Below are 20,365 nucleotides of genomic sequence, written 5' to 3' on the forward strand. Positions count from 1 at the left end.
AAGTCACGCACGAGCACTGAATGTGCACATGCATAGGTTGACAGTCTGAAGTTGCATCCAAGCATCTCCTAGTTTGTATTTTGTTGCCGAAAATAAATGTCACTGTCACGGGTATGTGTTAGCACCGTGCACGCGGTTCACTATATATTACGATAGCCAATGAGGAGGCTCCTTCGTGGGCTCTGCTCACCCCTCTTTTCTCTAAATCCTGTGATTGGAGCTGGAGGGTGTGGCGGCCAAGATTTGGTCTTCTGGGATTTTATTAACTAAATTAATTCATTGTAAGGCACAGACAGCACGCAGACGTACGATATTTTTCAGAAATTATTACTTTTACGATATACTATAAGATGCTAATAAGAATCTTTTTTTTTAATTGAAGAAAATAATTTCAGTACCACAGCTTTAATATGTTAACCAGTTGCATTAATTGCCACCCATTTTTCAAGAACTTTTGAAAATACTGGAAATATACTAATTGTTTTGTAATTGGTCATCTTCTCTTTATCATACAAACACTAGCCAGTAATAAGAATACAGCTCTTAGCTTAGGAAAAGTATGGTGGAGGATATGGATTATGATGTTAGGATATGACATATTGTATGTGTCCATAATACACATTTGTACAAAAAGGCCACAGCGACATATTTTAACCAAATCAACTTAGATTTAGAAGCTTGTAAATAATTAGCAACTCAAAGTCCTCCCAGACTTCAGTTTCTATGTCCGAATAACAGAATCTGATATTAAACAAACCCTAGCTGCAAAATTCTTAAGTTCCTAAAAGTAACTTTGATGATGTACTTTTAGATACAAACTTTAAAGTAAAAGTGACAGAAAGTCCTGACACAGAACGTTTTATAAGTGTGAAGAGCTCTGTGTCATTTTTTTGTTTCTTTAGTGTGTGAGTCATCAACCATTCCCACACACATTGCCCACACGCTTGTTCTCTAGAGTAAAACAAACGATGGTTGATTTATTAAAGTATGTCGAGAAGAGGAGAAAATAGGACAGCCCATTGCATGGCTCCATCTGTGCTGTGAATAATTCTGTCAACTGTGATAATTTGCTGCGGTGTGAGCCCACCAGCACTCCAAACATCGCTATGTGACCTCAGCACATGCATAAAATACACACTGAAGCCATCAAACAAAAACTTTCTCCTGCATCACTGTATATCACATGGTTTAGGGCACACTGCATTAGCACTAGTGTTGAATACACATTCCTGTGATACTTGGACTCGTTATCAGTGAAGGACCATCATAGAGTGTTTTGGGTCTTTAATCTTAATTCTAATCTTCATACTACCTCACCCAGGTGACCCAGCTAGGGGTGATCAGTCCCCTGCTTGTGTCCAAGTGGTTGTTATTCAACAGATCCACAGCCACCTTTACCCCTTTTCAACCAAAGGAACCGAGAGCTTGTTCGGTTCGGGTTCGCTAAACCCATTCTTCCCAACAACTAGTTTGGTTTTCCACCTGCAAAGAGCCAAGGTGGACCCATGTCCTAGCATCATTGCAAAATGTCAGTACGTCCCTGCACACGTTGCCGTTTACCCATAACCCTATGATCCTAATCCATGAACCCATGCATCCCTAAACAAAAAATTAGTTAGTCAATAATAATAACCCTGCATTGAATTTTATGTATATTTTCTTCCTTTTCTTTTTCTTTCACTCCACACACAGTGGTGGTAAGCTACTATTGTAGCCACAGCTGCCCTGCCCACTTGTAGTTTCCTTTATTCATAAATGAAGGTAACGTCAAGTATATATATATATACACATATGAATAGAGGTCGACCAATAAATCGGCCGGCAGATATATGGACTTTTTTCAATATTGGCCATCGCTCGATTTTTTTTATTTTTTTTGGCACTTTAGAGTAGCCATTAAAGGAAAAAAGAAAAAACATATAAAACATCCATTCAGATGTATGAATATACAACAAAAAAAATTATAATTATAATAGCGTGTGCATGAGAGAGGTAGAAGCAATATAATAGTGTGTAATAAAATATCCTTATCCTATTATATCCTTAATAGGATAAGGGTGTTTGTTTTATTTGGTTGTGTACGGGTATATTTCAAGTTCAATAACTGTTAAGAGTTCTATTGGTGTACAGTATTTAATTTAAGTTCTAATATATACATTTATGTCATATGAGTGTTTCAATTGTCTTTCATAATCAATGTGTTTAAAAAAAAAAAAAAAGTATATCGGTGTCAAATATTGGCTTCCAAAATCGGCTTTAGATATCGGCCATCAAATTTTTTTAAAAAATCGGTATCTGTATCGGCCTTTGAAATTCCCATAATGGTTAATATCTATATATACAGTGGGGCAAAAAGTGTTTAATCAGTCACCAATTGTGCAAGTTCTCCCACTTAAAAAGATGAGAGGCCTGTAATTTTCATCATAGATATACCTCAACGATGAGAGGCAAAATGAGACAAAAAAATCCAGAAAATCACATTGTAGGATTTTTAATGAATTTATTTGCAAATTAAGGTGGAAAATATTTATTTGGTCAATAACTAAAGTTAATCTCAATACTCTTTGTTGGCAATGACAGAGGTCAAATGTTTTCTGGAAGTCTTCACAAGGTTTTCACACACTGTTGCTGGTATTTTGGCCCATTCCTCCATGCAGATCTCCTCTAGAGCAGACTTTAAACTCCCTCCAAAGATTCTCTTATGGAGTTGAGATCTGGTGACTGGCTAGGCCATTCCAGGATCTTGTGTGTTTAGGATCATTGTCGTACTGAAAGATCCAGCCACATTTCATCTTCAATGCCCTTGCTGATGGAAGGAGGTTTTCACTCAAAATCTCACTATACATGGCCCCATTCATTTTATCCTTTACACGGATCAGTCATCCTGGTCCCTTTGCAGAGAAACAGCCCCAAAGCATGATGTTACCACCTCCATGCTTTACAGTAGGTATGGTGTTCTTTGGATGCAACTCAGCATTCTTTCTCCTCCAAACACAACGAGTTGAGTTTTTACCAAAAAGTTCTATTTTGGTTTAATTTGACCATATGACATTCACCCAATCCTCTTCTGGATCATCCAAATGCTCTCTAACAAACTTCAGACGGGCCCAGACATGTACTGGCTTAAGCAGGGGGGACACGTCTAGCACTGCAGGATTTTAGTCCCTGGTGGCGTAGTGTGTTACTGATGGTAGCCTTTGTTGCTTTGGTCCCAGGTCTCTGCAGGTTATTCACTAGGTCCCCCCGTGTGGTTCTGGGATTTTTGCTCATTGTTTTTGTGATCATTTTGACCCCACGGGGTGAGATCTTGCATGGAGCCCCTGATCAAGGGAGATTATCAGTGGTCTTGTATGTCTTCCCAGCCTGGTGCAGGTCTACAATTTTGTTTCTGGTGTCCTTTAACAGCTCGTTGGTCTTGGCCATAGTGGAGTTTGGAGTGTGACTGTTTGAGGTTGTGGACAAGTGTCTTTTATACTGATAACCAGTTCAAACAGGTGCCATTAATACAGGTAATGAGTGGAGGACAGAGGAGCCTCTTAAAGAAGAAGTTACAGGTCTGTGAGAGCCAGAAATCTTGCTTGTTTGTAGGTGAACAAATACTTATTTTATCGAGGGATTTACCAATTCATGCATTAAAAATCCTACAATCTGATTTTCTGGATTTTTTTTCTCATTTTGTGTCTCATAGTTGAGGTATACTTATGATGAAAATTATAGGCCTCTCTCAACTTTTTAAGTGGGGGTACTTGCACAGTTGGTGGCTGACAATACTTTTTTGCCCCACTGTAAAGTCCTCATTTAACAGTTTTGGAGAAGAATCTCCAAAATGTAAATCATTCTTCCTTTTAACATTTTCTACCAGCTCATCAAATTTCATTTAAATCTGTTCGGAACCTTTTGAGATATCCTGCTAACAAACATCCACATTAACGGACTCCTGGGATTGACTAGAAGTATTATCGCACCGTAAGGAAACTTTTATCATAGGGGGGCGGGGCCACAAAACTGTGACTGTCTGACCTGATGGTCACATGATTAATATTCATGACAGCACTAGAATAAAGACCATTGAAAGCAACAAATGATTTGTGTTTCTGTTGTTTTGTATCTTTTTGGAGTCATTTTGTGTATTTATTTTGTAGTTTTGTTTTTGTTGCTATTGAGCATTAACAAAATTGTATATTTTTCTCTTGTGTGTTTTTGTAGTGTATTTCGAGTCACTTCTGTGTATTTTTGCTGTTGTTTTGTGTATTTTTTTGAGAACATGATGTACATCTTGAAATGATGGTTTGTATTATTTTATTCAAACAGGAGTACACACTGAGCCTTGCATTTATTTGGTTTTGATAAAATGTTGCAATGATAATTAGGGATGCATTTCTGGCTGTGACTGTGTATTTACCTCAAACATAACGTGATCGCACTTGAAAACCCTCAGCCTGACATTTGAAAAATCCTCAAAATATTAACTGTCATCCATTACTTCATCCATTACATTTATAATACCGGTAGGGGGATAAAACATTATAAAATATGATTACTCACCTGTTTATGCATAGAATTTTATTACGTAGTAGTTTCTGTAACAAACACAAAGATAAAACATTTTGCCTATAATCAAGAGCCCTAAGTGAATGTCACCTTACAACAAGGTATCAATGGTCCGCCTCCTTTCCTTCTTTAAAAAGTTTTTTTTTTTTAAATCCTCAAAAACGCTGTTTTTTTGCCAAAAATCAACCGACCGGAATTTATTTTATGTTACCTGGAATCCCCCTATTAGTACCGATGTTTTGGTGTGAGAATGGTTGGTGGGTATTGCAATAAAAGACCTACACCAATCTAAAACCAAGACAGTGCAATTACATAAATTAATGAGTTCAAAGAATAAATCAATAAAAAAATAATATGTACAGTATTTAAATAGAAATGTTTAACTTGAGCCCACTCATGTTTCGGATCAAAAACAGGAATTATTGGCTCAGCTTATCATGTTGTACGTAACGCGTGATGTGTGTCTAGTTTCTCCTGAGGTCCTGGGCTTTCTGACAGTCATCGGCCTCCTGATCATCCTGATGACCCTCGTCTTCTGGTACCTGAACAATAAGTTGTCCATAGAGCATACAGGGAACCTTCAGTGCCTTGATGACTTCAGGAAAAGCTCAGAGCTTCAAGGTGAGCTTTTAAAATGTCCTTTTCTAACGATGTTGTGCTTTCACGTTTTCTGAATTATTCTCACCACATCTTGGTTATCTATGTTAATACACTTAACATTGTATGTATGCAACTCAGTTATATTTAAAAACCTCTGGCTCCCCCTGTTGGACAGAATGTGACATCCCAACCATCTACAAAAGACTTCATATGTCCAATATCAACAGAAGATCTGAGTTAATACACTCCTGATCAAAATTTGAAGACCAGTTGAAAATGTGCTAAAATGTACATTTTGCACTGTTGGTTATTGAGTAGGTTCTCAGTACAGCTTCAAAATGCAAAAAAGAAGAAATGTAAGCAATTTTTATTGGAAATAATAAAATTGAAATAGGCTGTTTATCTGCTGATCAAAGCCCAGAAACCCCCCTAAAATAGAACTAAACGTTTCAAAAAAAGACAGTAATGTAGCTGCCCCATTCTTGCTAATCACCTCAATAATTTGTTTTGGCATGCTATAATCAGAAACAGAATCAGAATTTTTTTATTAATCCCAGGTGGAAATTGCTTTTGTTACAGCCACAGAACACATCACAAATGTTTAACAAAGACAAAAGAAAGAATAAACAATAAATAAGTGTATAATTAAGTAAAAGACTGTTAAAAATAGGTATCAGAAACACACACATTACAGTAGTAGAAAATAAAGTAGGATGGATAATAATAAAAATAGCTAGTGTTTCCAGGAGGCTAGTGGGAAGATGGCTTCACAGAAAGCATCCACTGTCTGGAACTGATGTCCATTTTTGTAAACTTCCCTTGCCATCCATCCCCAAATGTTCTCAATAGGGTTTAGATCAGGGGAACATGCAGGAGGATCCAAAAGAGTGTCGTTATTCCTCAGGAAGAAGTTCTTTGTTCAGCGGGCATTGTGAAGTGCAGCGTTACCACACAGACAAGGGCCTCCAGTCATGAGGTATGAACCTGCATCATCTCCAATAAATTCTCTGGTCTTTGGAGACAGCAGACGTGTTTTCGTTTGCTCCGATAACACGACCTTGGCTACAGCTGGCTACAGCTGAACAGCCTGAACAGCCTGAAAAACTGGGCCCAAGACTGAAGGAAAATGGTGAAAAAACCGCAGGGAGGCCCTTCAGAACCCAATTCGGGTTTGGAAGAGGTCAAGGAGATGATACGCGAGGGTCTACAAAACCTATCTGCCGAGATAAAGTCGTTGGAAAAGACGCTGGAAAACTCACTGGAAAGACTACAAAGCGAAACAAAGGTACTGAAAGAAAAGAATGAAAGAAATGCTGTAAAAATAACCTTCACGAATATAAAATTCAAAGGAGAAATACTCAAGCAAAGAAATAAACTCAAGGGAACGAAGGTGTACATCAATGAAAACCTGACGAAACAAAATGCAAGCATTGCATGGAAAGCACGCCAAATAAAAAAAGAAGGAAAGATTATGAAGACTTGGTCAAAAAACTGCAGGATTTACATCCTGGAAGAAGAGGACGGAAAACCAGTTCTCGTCAAAACGATGGACAACTTGGGAAAATACGAAGGATCCACCTAAACAACAACACTACTGATGGTAATCATGGATATGGACCCAGATCTATATAAACACTGGAAACAAAACTCAGACTGTGATTATTTTACGGAGACCGATCTAAATGTGAAACCAAGAGTAAAAAAGGTCTGTCATTTATTCATTTCAATTGCTAGGTGGTGGGGTGATTAAGGATTACATTAAATTTAAATTCAAAGTGTTTATTGTCATATGTGCAGTTAGAAACACGATTTTTTTTTTTTTTTTTTTTTATACAATGAAATTACTGCCTTGCTTATGAGCTGGGATATAATAATGTGTTTATACAAGTTAAATCTAACAGTGGAAAATACAACACTGCCAATAAAACTAACAACAGCAGATAGAAACACGCTTATGAACTAAGATATATTACATTAAAATACTGCCTTGCTTGTGAACTGGGATGTAGTGATGTGTTTATACAAGTTGGATCTGATCCCATCATCAGACAGTGGAGGATACAACACTGCCAATGGAACTAACAACAGCTGGATTACCCTTGATGTAGAGACAAAACAAGGTGACATTGTGGATGAAAAGGGAAAAACCTTCCAAACACCTTCGAAAGAGGAACTATTCTTGAACTGGAGGAATGCTAACAATGTCTGGCAGGGAACAAGGCGAACACAAACAAAGATAGAGAGGACAACACTGACTACAGATGGACGTTCAGAAGAAATCAAGAATGTTTGACCAGAGAGACATGTAAACCCATGTAAATTTGCGATGGTAAAACAGGGGACGGGACCCGGATAAGCAAACTGCTTCTCTCGTCTCCTTTTTCGGCATGTACAAAAAAAGAAAAAAAAAAAAAAAAAAAAAAAAAGTGAATGTAACCATGTCGGAAATAAACTGAATAAATAAATAAATAAATAAAATAAATAGCCAGCAGCTGTTTGATGCCCCAGTACAACCTAAAGCTCCATTGTTCCAATGAAGGAAAAAGCACCCCAGATCATGATGGCGCCCCCTCCGCTGTGCCGAGTAGAAAACATCTCAGTGGATCTCCTCTTCATGCCAGTAACGTTAGTGCCATCGGGACCATCATCAAGGTTACATTCTTCTCCTCAAAGAATACAACTTTCTTCCACCTTTCAATGTCCCATGTTTGGTGCTCTGTGCAAACTCCAAACAGGCAGTTTTGTGGTGTTGAAGGACACAAGGTCTTTTAAGACGTTATTTGTTGTTAAAGCCTTTCTCTCACAGATGTCGTGTGATAGTTATCGGACAGCAGTCGGGGCCAGTAACATGCTTAATTTGGATGGAGAATCATCTATTGTCTTGACAGAAGGCCAATCAGATCTGCTCAGGGCCAATACATTTTTTTTGGGTCTACTACTTGACTTTTTTGTTCGGTTAACCCTCAGGATCTTTTAAAAAGTTCAAAATGACTCTTACTCCATCACACCTTAGCAGCAATGGCAATCTGACCACGTTCAAAGAGAGAAAGCTTTGTTGCCTTTGCCACCAGGAGATCATAAAAGTGTGAATACCTGACATTGAATCCACATTTTGACAGATTTATGTTATTTAGTTATTTAAATTTAAAATCAAAACTTGAACTTTTGATCAGCTGATGAACAGCTGATTTCATTTAATTGTTTACAATAAATTGCTTACTCATTTTTTTTTTTTGTCTCACTCCCATTTCGTCATGTCCTAAGATCCAACAGTGAAAAAGGTAAATTCTTGCAATTTTTTCAAACTGGTCTTAAAATTTTGATCATGAGTGTATAATGCACGTTATATTTATTTTAAACATTAACCCTATCACTGCTTCTCTTGTGGCTGTGCATGTGTCCACCATTGGCTTTCTTTGAATTATATGGACCACAGTTAAAGGTGGAGCTTAAGATCCTGTTCAGAAACACTCTGTGTTAGTGGGTGATCTGGTCATACATGATGTGTTTAGACCTTTGAGCGGTGGAGACAAACGAGGCTCCTGCTCGTTTCTGTTGGACACCTCAGTACTTGTTTTGCTTCGGGGGGGATTGTTTTTTTTTAAAGTGGCTTTGGACTGAGCCTCGATGGGAGCAGACAGGAATGGAAGGTGTTGCTAGCTGAATTCATGCTAGTGTAGGCAATGTGGGTGGGTGGTATAATAATTAAGTCTAAACTAGCAGGTTCTGCTCATAACTTTTTTGTTTCGGGAAGTTGGGCTTACGTCACAGATGAAGCTAGCGGTAGTAAATAAACAGGCACCATCTTACATACACTCATACAACACTACCAGAAGAGGCCAGGGGACTATATAAGGCCAAGTTAACAGTGCTAGAGATATCTGAGTGCCCATATGAAGCCCCAGCCATCAAAATATTCATGCAACTTTTGCCTGAAAAAGCCTATTTTATGAAATATGCTGTAAAATCCTTACACGCCAATAATCACAGTGTACTTCACAACAGAGCTACAATGGATATAAATCTAGAATTAAATCTAAAGCCACTGAGATGCCCCTAAAATCCTTAATCCTCATTTCAGATCTTAACTGTTCATTTACCCTTTATGAAATGTAGATAGCACACGTAGGTATGAGACGTTTTTGGAGACCAGTTTTTACCCTTGTCCATCCTGTAATGTTTGTGGGTTGTGGATGAGGACCCAAGCGCAGAGAGAGAATCAGGCAGCAAGCAGGCATTTTATTGTTCATAGAACCAGTCCATTTTAATGATCAAAACTTACAAAAACTGAAATCGAAAAAGAAACAAGTACAAAGTACACAGTACAGAAATGCAGCAGCACACAAGGAGGGTAACATAGACAATGATCCAGCAATCATTCTGTTTTTCAAATACTAAACAACTAAATAGTGAGGGAGGCTTGATTGGTAACGGGCCACCCCTGGGTGGAAACTCAAACACACTGACGTCACTGAGAGGTGAGCAGGAACACCTGGGAACACAAAGACAAGAGTTAAAACAAGAAACTAGAACTAGCATGGAAACTAAACAGAACAAACAAAGACACACAGAACAAAAAGAGGACCACAAGGGCTACAGACAACTGAAACTAAACAGAACCTGACAACCTACCAGACTTCAGCATTTTCGACCATCTTATGAAGGAAAGCCAGCATTCTCTGTGATTTTTCTCTTTTGGAATTATAAATAACTTTATATCTGAATTCTTTTTGCCATAGGACGAACAGCCAAACACAAGTGCAGCAGCTCTTCAGCATGGTGAAACCTCTTCTGTTACAATGGGAGTCAACACGTTGTTTTCCCCCAAACAAATATGAAAGTATCTATTGGTACGGTTGCTGTACGGACAACCCCCGGTGCTATTGGTACAGTACACGTACGTAGCATCTTAGGTTTAGGGTTAGGGTTACGTTATCCCCCAATATCGCAACAATTTTTAGGGTTAGGGTTAGGTTTATGGTAAGGTTTAGTCTTAATCACGCAACCTAAACTGACCAATGACTGACCTATCACGTGACCTAAACTGGCCAAATCGGGGTGCTGCGCACGGATAGAATGTCAGTATATTAATACAGCAACCGTACGAATGGCCACTGCCAACAAATATGGTGACCAGCGTTGCTAGGAAGAACTTCACGACTTACTCGGATGACCGACTTCCCGAAGTAGAAAGTCCCTCTTTGTCTCTCTCTTTCTCTTACTCTTATCCGCTAGCACCCCCTAGCGGTAGAGCACACTGCACTAGCATGCAAATCAGAACATGAACATAATCCATACTGCAAACTCCACACAACTGCAAACAGTGTTCCAAATACCATTTTAACTCTTACACTAGTTTTCCAAGACTGCGTACTGCACCTTTAATAAAGCCATGTTAAAAGCCAGTGCTAACTGCATGTGCTCCAGGTTTCTTTTCATCATTTTTCTCCATCCTAAACAGATAAGAGCTATTGTGACGGTGACCTGAAGGGTTCATCAACGGACAGTGAGGATGAGCTCATGGGTCAGTATCAGGAAGCGGTCACACGCTCACGCAGCCTCAGAAGAGGAGCGAACACAATGTGTCACATCCAACATGCACGAGGTTTCCGCTGGCAGAGCCAACAAGATGGATACAGCAGCGATGCCTCAGCTGACAGAAGTTAGTTACCATCACTCACTCACTCACTCGTGCACAAACGTTGCAGCTCATGTTCGATCACTTCACAGAAGCCCTTCAATAAAAAGTGAAAGTTATTCTAGTATTTTTACAATGACATGAACTGATTTTGATTTCAGTCTGTTAAACTGTTTCATGACATTTTGGGCAATTTGTGTGTTCTGGCACTGAAATAGGACGATGTAATGTGTCAAATGTTCTTTTAAGTTAAAGGGGCAGTGTTTTGAAAAATTAACTTTATAATGGTTTTGCTACAGTGATATACATTCCTTTAGCCTCATTCAGAGGGACAAAGCTGAAAAAGTTATGTTTCCTTTCTCCCTTGTTAATCCACATTTTGTAAAAAGTCAGCTCCAAATGGGCATTGTCACTGCGGTTTAATATAGAATATACTTTATACTTTACTGTCTTATATGTCAAGCTGCATACACAAAATTTGTTCACTGCATTTAACCCCTCCCTGAGGAGCAGTGGGCTGCCACGGTGTAGTGCCCGGGGAGAATTTAGGGTTAATATAAGGTACTCAGAACCAGGGAGATGCGTACCAGTGACCCTTTGATTTAGTGCCCCATTCCTTAACCACCAGGCCACCACTGCCCTTTATCCGCAGTTAATATATTTACGTTCCGTATATAGATAATTCAGTATGTAGATAATCCGAAGCGCAGTGTGAGCACTCACAATCAGTTTCATTTTTAGCAGCCGATATACTGCCTCGTATCGCTTTTGACACCATCTGACGTCTTTGTGACCCAATGTGACACAGCGGTTGGACAATACATTAGATTATCACCTTAAATGGACTATCCCTATGGTTAAAAGAGATGAGGATGACAAGAAAGTGAGTTAGCATCTTAACACTCCGGTGAGTGTTTGAAACAGCTCACTCAGATAACAGTGTACTTTGCTGCTGCTGCTGCCGCACACACAAACACACCCTGAAGCAGCGCTTGTCGATGTCATAATCACAATAGCCGCTTATACAGAAAAATGAGAAAATGATAACAACAACAACTCGGAACAGCCTCAGTGAGACGCATCCACAAAGCCAATCCTTCCTTTTGTATCATTCATTGTAGAAAATACGAACAATTTTCTGACTTTACCTTTGCTGAAGGTCTGGTAACTCAGGTGTTGGTCTCCCATCTTTTAAAAGCTGTCGTTTTTCCTCAAAAGAAAGTTTCTTTATCGTCTCTAGCACTGTCATCCTGTTATCCCGCCCACTAGCAAGAGAACGTAGCAGCAGCAGTCACGTGATATCAATTCACTAATGCACTGTGAACTTAGGTATAGCATTTAGCGTAGCGCGGTTACGTCCAAAAGCAGCGTAAAGAGCTGCCTTTTGACGTAAATGGTTGTCATCTTGGGGAACTGACTGCGCATGCGCAAAGACACGCTATGGGAACAGAGGTAGAGCAGCAACGTGCCTTTGAGAAGGGGTGTGGCCTCCTCCTGCCTTATAGCGGATAGGAAATAGCGATGTTTAGCGATTTGGGATATGAAAAACACAAAATGCAGCCACTTTCAAACTTATAGGTATTGTAGGCTATCGGAAATTGAAAAATAAATTATTTATATTTATATAATAATTAAAACAAATAATCAAAATATCAATTCACCCTTGGGTAGGCACTGCCTACCTTGCCTACCCTGACTACACGTCACTGCTTCTCAAGGTTCTCAACGTGTGGTTGAAAAGTAAGAGAGTCATTGATTAAAATAGCAAGGTATTTTTTAAAGGCTTAAACATATATGAGTGGATACCGCGCACAACGGACTCTGAGCGGACTGTCTGCTCTCCTCAGAGCTCCCATACCCAGGTGCACCACCACATAGTAGTTTCCTATGGAATCCTATTTTTCCCACAATTCGTAGTGCTTCTCTGTGGTTCATGTACTCCTGGAACGTGTTTTAAAGGTTTCGGTATTTTCGTAGCTTGTCTGCCAGTCTCTCCTCTAAGCTCGTGTTCATCTCTCATGCTCTGTTTCACCAGGAGAGCGAAATGCAGGTTTGTGTTACATTTAATGTGGGTCGATACAAAGCCGAGCAGAGTTTTGTATGAAACAAAGTACGTGGACAACTCAGTGCGGATTTGTGCTTGAGTATCTTACCTCCAAGACAGGCAGTTTGTTTCTATTGGAGACTTCCACTCAAAGTGAGTGTTAAGTATGAAGTGTCTCAAGGTTCCATTCTTGGACCACTGCTATTTAATCTCTACATGCTTCCACTTATGCTGGTCATTCAGAAATACAATATTAACTCCCATAACTATGCAGATGATTACAACTTTACATATTACTATCCTCAGATGACCTTAGTTCCATAAACTCCCTTGCTCAGTCTCTATTTGACTTAAACGCTTGGATGTTAGACAAAAACTCAAAGACAAAAAGTTGCTGCTCATCTTCAATTTAATCTTTTTAAATGCAATAAATACAATCAAGCAAAAAACCTTGGAGTGACACTGGACAAAGATTTAATTTTAAAAAGCCACATCAATCAAATCACAAAATCTGCATTTTATCATTTGAAGAACATATAAAAAATTAGAGACGTTCTGTCAAATTCCAATGCAGAAAAAATAGTTAATGTATTAATTTCGAGTAGACTGGACTACTCTCATAGTTTATTTACTGGCCTTTCAAAATCCTGTGTTCAATGATTACAGCTTATTCAAGATGCTGCTGCTAGATTTCTAACTAGAAGTAAAAAGTTTGAACACATCACTCCTGTCCTCAGATCCCTCCACTGGCTTTCATTACAACGTGTGATTGAATTTAAAATGTTAATAGTTTTTTACAAGGCACTGAATGGCTTTGCACCTCAATACATTATGTTAATAAGTATGGATGTAACGATTAATCGTAAGGCAGTTAAAAATTGATTCATAGGTACCACGGTTCACATCGATGCTCTGAAAATTGAATCGCAGTACTTTTTTTAAACAGCAGAGGGCGCTATATATTAATCCTTCCAGAAGCGGACGTGACGGGCGGAATCTGCTACTATTTTCTTTCTGGCCACCATTTACTGTTAAACATGCTCATAAATGATTCTTTACTCCTTTAGCACCGAAATAATATCTGTAATATTACGTGAATATCTGTAAAAGTCAGGTTTTTCTATTAGCTCTGTCTGCTAGCATAGCTTCTCTTCTTCACTGGTGGAATAACTGCATGCCAACCGACCACTGGGTTACCAGCGCCCTCTGCTGGTCTAAACAAATATCTGTAAAATGACTGTTTTTTTTAAAGTCCAATTGTTAAGGCACAAAATACATTTTCAGTTGCACTTTTAAAAAGAAAATGAACTATTACGCAGTTTTGAATTGTTTATTATAGAACCAGAATTTAAATTAATAGGCTTCTTCATTTGTATTATCATTATCATTAAGATTTATTTTTAGTTAAATTGCATCATTTTGAATAGTTTATCAAGGGATTCTTTTGACAATGAAAAATAAAAGGAAAATAGTATAGTATTTTCCCCAAAAAAATAAAGGAATATTTTTCAGTCATTTGTCAACATTCCCATTTTGTAAAATAAATCGTGAGAAAATCGTATCGTGAACCCAGTATCGTGAATCGAATCGTATCGGGAGTTGAGTGAATCGTTACATCCCTATTAATAAGTTATACACCAGATAAAACTCTCAGGCATACCGCTAGTGGCCTTTTAACTGTTCCACGTATACGTTTTTAAGGCAGGGGAGGCTGCTATCTGTTTTTACGCCTCTAGTAAAAGGAACGCCTTGCCTGCAGATCTGAGAGGAGCTCCTACATTATATACTTTTAAAAGCAAATTGAAAACTCTACTTTTTGGAACATTTATTGGTTTGATGTTGATGTCTGCTTTCAATGTGTGTTTGTTTGTGTGCATGTTGTGTGATCTAATTTATGTGGATAATTTTTATGTATATATTCTATTTTTAATTTGCAAGTGATCGTTGAGAAGACTTGTTTTTGACTGTGAAGCACATTGTGTTGCCTCATGCATGAAATGTGCTATATAAATAAAGATTGATTTGATTTAATTTTATATGTTTGAGCCTTGTTTGAGAAAGAGTGATTGTGACCTCTTTCTAGAATTGACCCATAGCAATAAATACCTGTGTCTTCAGCAAAAGTGTGTAGATTAGCATCAGATACATTTCGACCCAGATCGTTTATGATGAATAAAGGGGGACCAAGTATAGAACCCTGTGGAACCCCCCAATGACCAGAAACAAATTCTGAACACTAATCGTCACATTTGATACACTGAGTTCTAATATTGAGGTAATCTGTAATCTCATAACAGTCAGTTGGACTTTGAACAGTTTACAACTGACCAGTTGGGTTGTAATTATTTCATGTTTCTACAATGTTGAGAAGATGAAACTCTCTAAAATCTCTCTGAGTGCAGAAGCTTTAGGAATTAATTTTATATAATTTCCTACATTTGTGAAGTGATTGGATTAGCATTCATCAATGATTGTGGTAAAATAACATATGCACTACTAATAAAGGATGGTCTCTGCTGGTTCCCTCTAATCCAGCTCACTGCATCCAAAGGATGAGACGAACACCTCCTTTGGATGAGCTTCAGCCTCCACCTTACCAAGATGAGAACGGTTCTCCTAGGATGTCCTGCACTTTGTCTGACCTGGGAGACACAAAGTGGGATGGCTCCCACACCAGTGGCAGCCCCCAACTTTCTTTTGGCAAGTGTCCCAGTGAGGGCAGTGACGAGCACGAGACTGAAAGCTACATCAACAAGGGCTATGAGGAGGACGTCCCCAGTGACAGTACAGCTGTCCTCAGCCCAGAGGTAAACCATCATTAGAGATGGGGTTGACTTAGGAAGTTGATCTAACATCACATTTGTTGTATTATAGTTAGGGCTGGGTTGCTAATTGCGATTAATTAGTTACAGAAAAAAAACGCACTCCAAACAGCACGGACCCATTCTCATTTTTTACAAGTTCCCGGTATACCCATAATACTGATGCACAGACTATGAGAGAACATGAGGAGAAAATGTTCCTGTGTTTTATTTTAATACACAAAAACAAAATTGTTTTAGAAAGTTCACAAAAAATCCAGAAAAATGTCAATATAGCTTACTCTAATTTAAGTTTGTGCTTTGTGAACAATGCAATCATAATATTCTTCATTATTAATCTTGCACATTATGTTAGCACTCAGTGATAAAAAAAATAAACACAATTTTGTTGTTTAAGCTCATTTATTGTTTTTATTGATTCAATCATATATCAAATTCCATTTAAATTGAAAAAAACATTGCTTCTCTTGTCAAATATTGTTATGCAATTAATTTAGATTAATCAAGATCAATTCATTACAAAGTGTCTAATTAATTTAATTTTTTTTTAACTACAGTACTGTATATTTCATTCTTAAGACTCTATTGTCCTTTCTTTAGGATATTTCAGCTGCTGGATCAGCTGTGCAGCTCCTCAAAGATTATGAACCAGACCATGATGTCAAACATGGCACTTTGGACATCATGTTTGACTATGACTCTGAGGAGCAACAGCTGGCTGTGACCATCATGGCTGTAACAGATCTTCCCTCTGACAGACAAAGTGGTCACATCTCCTGGCAGCTCCATCTGGTGCTTCTGCCAACCAAGAAACAAAGGGCCAAATCAGGTGTGCAGAGAGGACCCTGTCCAATTTTCACAGAAACCTTCTGCTTCAGCCATGTGGAGTCAGAGATGATCAGCAACTATGCCATTCGATTCCGCCTGTACAGTATGCAGCGGATGAAGAAGGAGAAGGTGCTTGGAGAAAAGGTGTTGTATCTCACCAAACTCAACCTCCAAGGAAAAGTGTGTGTGCCAGTCATGCTCGATCCCTGCTGTGCACTGCCGGTAAGGAACAGAAGATCACTGAGCACCGTAGAGACAAGTGATAGAAGGGATGGAACATATCATTTCTGTAGAGCTGCAACTAACGACTATTTTAATAGTTGACAAGTCATTGATTATTGAAACAATTAAAGCAGAACTAACATGCGCTCCCCACCGCCTGCCCCACCCCACAGCTACATGCGCACCTTTGCCCTCCCCTCTCCCAATACAGTAGCAACCGATCACTGAAAAATCCTAATACAATAGTGACACTAAGGGTGCTTTCACACATATAGTCCCATGTGACCATGTGAACAGTATGAGGAAGAGAGACAAGTCAAATTAATGAATGATGTGGGAGTAATACGGAAGGGAGTTGGAAATGTGTTTCAATGCTGACAAAGCGGCTTTGAAGATGGATGGATGGATGGATGGATATTTGTGTGTGTCCTGCCTGATGGAGCGCTGGGTTGAAAGTGTGTGTGCGTGCCTGTTGCCGCTACGACAGTGTGTGTGATTGCTGCTGATCTGTCACTACATGGAGTTGCTCCGTTCCTCTGACAAAGGATTTCTCTGCCTGTTTTTTGCTGGCTCCGCCATGATATAAGTTTGAGAAAAGTGAATTTGTAGACAACCGTGTGCAGCCACGGGGCTGGTCATAATCTAGCATTACTTTGTATTGGGCTGCCATAAAGCAGTACGTCTGCCACCGAGTCTGAGGCAGAAAAGTTGCAAGTGCTGTTTTCTGGCCAGAGACAACAGGAAGAGATAAAAGACCCCCCAATTACCCCATAAACACTTGTATTACCCTCACAGGGACTACCACAATTATTTATTAAGGTGAAAAAGTGACTTAGTTCTGCTTTAATCAACTAATCGGATAATAAATCATACAATTATTTGCTCTATGTTGCTACAATCCTTTAAATTTGGCTTGGAGCAGTTTTTTTTAATTGTGTCAAGGGTGAAATGCTCCCAGACTAGAGATGGGCGATATAGAATTTTTGGTATTTATCACGGTAACTATGAAAATTACGATAAATAAAAATAATAAATTAATAGATAAAACAATTCCCAACTTAAAGTGTAAACAGGTTCCTTACAAAAAAAAAGCTACAATAGCTGCTGACTGAAAGAACTCATGGGCTGATATTTTATGGAATATATTTGTGCATGTCGGTCACTCTATAGTGTTATTGTATACAATTCTTTCATTTCCTGATTTATCATGAAATTATTTTCTTAAAAAAAAAAAAAAAAAAAACTCCAATAGTGTTTTTACTGTTTTATTATAAACCATTGCTGCTGAATCTTGTTTATGATAGTGAGTCATATAAAGTTATGGTTGATAAATATCTTTCTGATTTCCTATAATTAAACCAGACCAGACTTGAAGATTTAATCATTATCGAATTGCCCGGTAACAGTGCTCTACAGAATAATAAGTTGTTGACAAAAGACGTAGAGGCAATTTTGGCCCGTGGAACAATATTTTTAGGGTCATTCTTGGCTAAATTGAGGGCGTAACGTGCATACAGCTCTGAGCACAGATATATAGAAGGTAAGATGAGCCACTCCTCATGAAAAACAATGTTCAGCTCCGTTCACAGCTTGAAAAAGACAGGTGATGACATAACCAACTATTGTTGACAATTACATTTTTTGGTGAATTCTGTTGTTGATTTTTGTTGACAATAGATTTGTCATCAAAGAACAAGACAGAAATGTGCATCATTTTAATATAAAAACAAAAAAGAAGAAATGAGGAAGTAATAAGGAAAATCTAAATGTAATAAAACAACAATAAAAACCATGTCCTAAAGCCTAGTGTAAGCAGTGGCTCATGTGCTGAGAGTGAGCTCTCCTAAATATCACTGCTATTGTTTTCAACATTTTTAGAATGTAAAGCTCATCTCATACCTGAATATTCACACAGTATTATTGATCTGATGCTGCATTCAAATGTTGTGAACGTCTTCAGGGCGGGGAGTCCCAGCTCAGCCTCATGGATCTGAGCTGCAGTGAAAGTGCCTCATCGTTCCAGTCTCTCAGTCAGACGTCCACACCAGAGATCCTGTTGGGCCTGGTTTACAACGCCACCACAGGTCGACTCTCAGTGGAGGTCATCAAAGGCATCCATTTCAAAAACCTGGCTTCCAACAAGCCACCCAGTAAGTACCAGAAAGGTTGAGTGATGAAGCTTGTGTTGATGTGCCATTGGAATCACGTGTCAGTCAGACCCTGGATGTCACGTCAAGAACAAAGCAAACACTCGTTCATTCTCTCTCTCTAGCTGGGTTTCCATTACAGATTTTCGCAAAATAAAAGTTATATTTTTAAATGTCGACAAATTGTTATTGTGCTTAGAACGTGTTCCCATTGAAGGTTGTTTTGGGCAGGAGCCTCGTAACTCCCGTGAAATCTCATCCCACGAAACATCGCTGCTGGAAGATGGACGATCCAAACCTTCTTATAACACTACACATTCCTTTGTTGTTTCACATCTAATAACTAATAACACTAATAAACACTAATAACTTTAAAGTATAATGCTTAGAAATGTCCCGGTCTCCTCTACTGTTTACACGTACCGCGCCATGTTTACTCTGAGAGTAGTGGTCATGTGACCAGGTACGTCACATTCTGACGTGTATTTGCAGAAAAAGTGTTTACATAGCGCTTTTGTAACACATTTCAAAATTGAAACATCTTAAATTCCTCCCCATGAAAGCGTTTTGGTTTTTTTGAGATCTTTGAGTGTTTTTTTTAATTCAGGTCTTTCCATTACCAGTTTTTATTGCGCTATTTAGAGAGTGTGTGTGTGTGTGTGTGTGTGTGTGTGTGTGTGTGTGTGTGTGTGTGTGTGTGTGTGTGTGTGTGTGTGTGTGTGTGTGTGTGTGTGTGTGTGTGTGTGTGTGTGTGTGTGTGTGTGTGTGTGTGTGTGTGTGTGTGTGTGCGTGCGTGCGTGCGTGCGCCTTGAATGCCTCAAACCCTTTTTGATATCTTCTTCCCCTTTCTCCTCACTGCTGTCCGACCCTTGTTGTCAGATGGGCTGTTCTGTTGTCTGAAACACTTGATAGGTGGACAGGTTTTCATCATCAGAGGTGAGTCTCTGTTCCTGCTGTCAGTGTTCACTCCCATCATCTACCGTTTCATGGATGCACTCAACTCTCACTCACACATCTGTATATGTACCTATAAAAGCAAGGAATGTCTGTGTGCGTGTGTGTGTGTGGAGCGAATATCTCCCCGACGCAGTTTGAGTTCGACCTGAAACTTAGTCGATGGCTTCCAAATACCCCGAGTGTGTGCATCTGTTATTTTGGAGTAATTTGGTGTAGCAAAACGGTCAAAACGTTAATTTATTATTACAGCTCCCTCGGTAAGAGCGCGGTATCGAGAGCGCTACTTCCGGTTCCGGGTTCATGACATCACCGTGTCACAGTTTGTTTGGGTTAAAGGTGTTTTAAGTCATTTAAGTTAATATTTCATGGTTATTTAAAATTATTCCCGTGATTCCAAACTTACTTTAAATCTTGTGTCACGGACTTCACTTCCTCCTTCGTCTCCATGACTATGCGGCTGTGCTGACGGTCGTTAGCCGACCTTTTCGCAAACATTCTGCTTCTTCAAACAGAGAAATGTAACGTTTTTGTGAGCGGATGGGTCCACTATGATTAT

The 20,365-nt window shown here is 38.9% G+C and overlaps 1 protein-coding gene across 7 annotated transcripts in view; it reads left to right on the top strand.

Moving 5' to 3' along the window:
- syt14a (synaptotagmin XIVa) overlaps positions 1-20,365 on the top strand; it is a 41,229-nt gene that overhangs the window by 13,490 nt on the left and 7,374 nt on the right. For 3 of the 7 annotated variants that reach the window (XM_028437406.1, XM_028437407.1, XM_028437402.1), the window contains 6 exons: positions 5,020-5,172; positions 10,613-10,813; positions 15,369-15,640; positions 16,256-16,705; positions 18,666-18,855; positions 19,711-19,788. In XM_028437406.1, the coding sequence (XP_028293207.1) occupies positions 5,020-5,172; positions 10,613-10,813; positions 15,369-15,640; positions 16,256-16,705; positions 18,666-18,855; positions 19,711-19,788 (1,344 nt within the window). The remainder of the gene's footprint in view (positions 1-5,019; positions 5,173-10,612; positions 10,814-15,368; positions 15,641-16,255; positions 16,706-18,665; positions 18,856-19,710; positions 19,789-20,365) is intronic. The other 4 variants (XM_028437403.1, XM_028437404.1, XM_028437409.1 and 1 more) reach the window with 4 other exon arrangements.

The sequence above is a fragment of the Gouania willdenowi genome, chromosome 22, assembly GCF_900634775.1.
Source record: "Gouania willdenowi chromosome 22, fGouWil2.1, whole genome shotgun sequence".
Lineage (NCBI taxonomy): Eukaryota > Metazoa > Chordata > Actinopteri > Blenniiformes > Gobiesocidae > Gouania > Gouania willdenowi.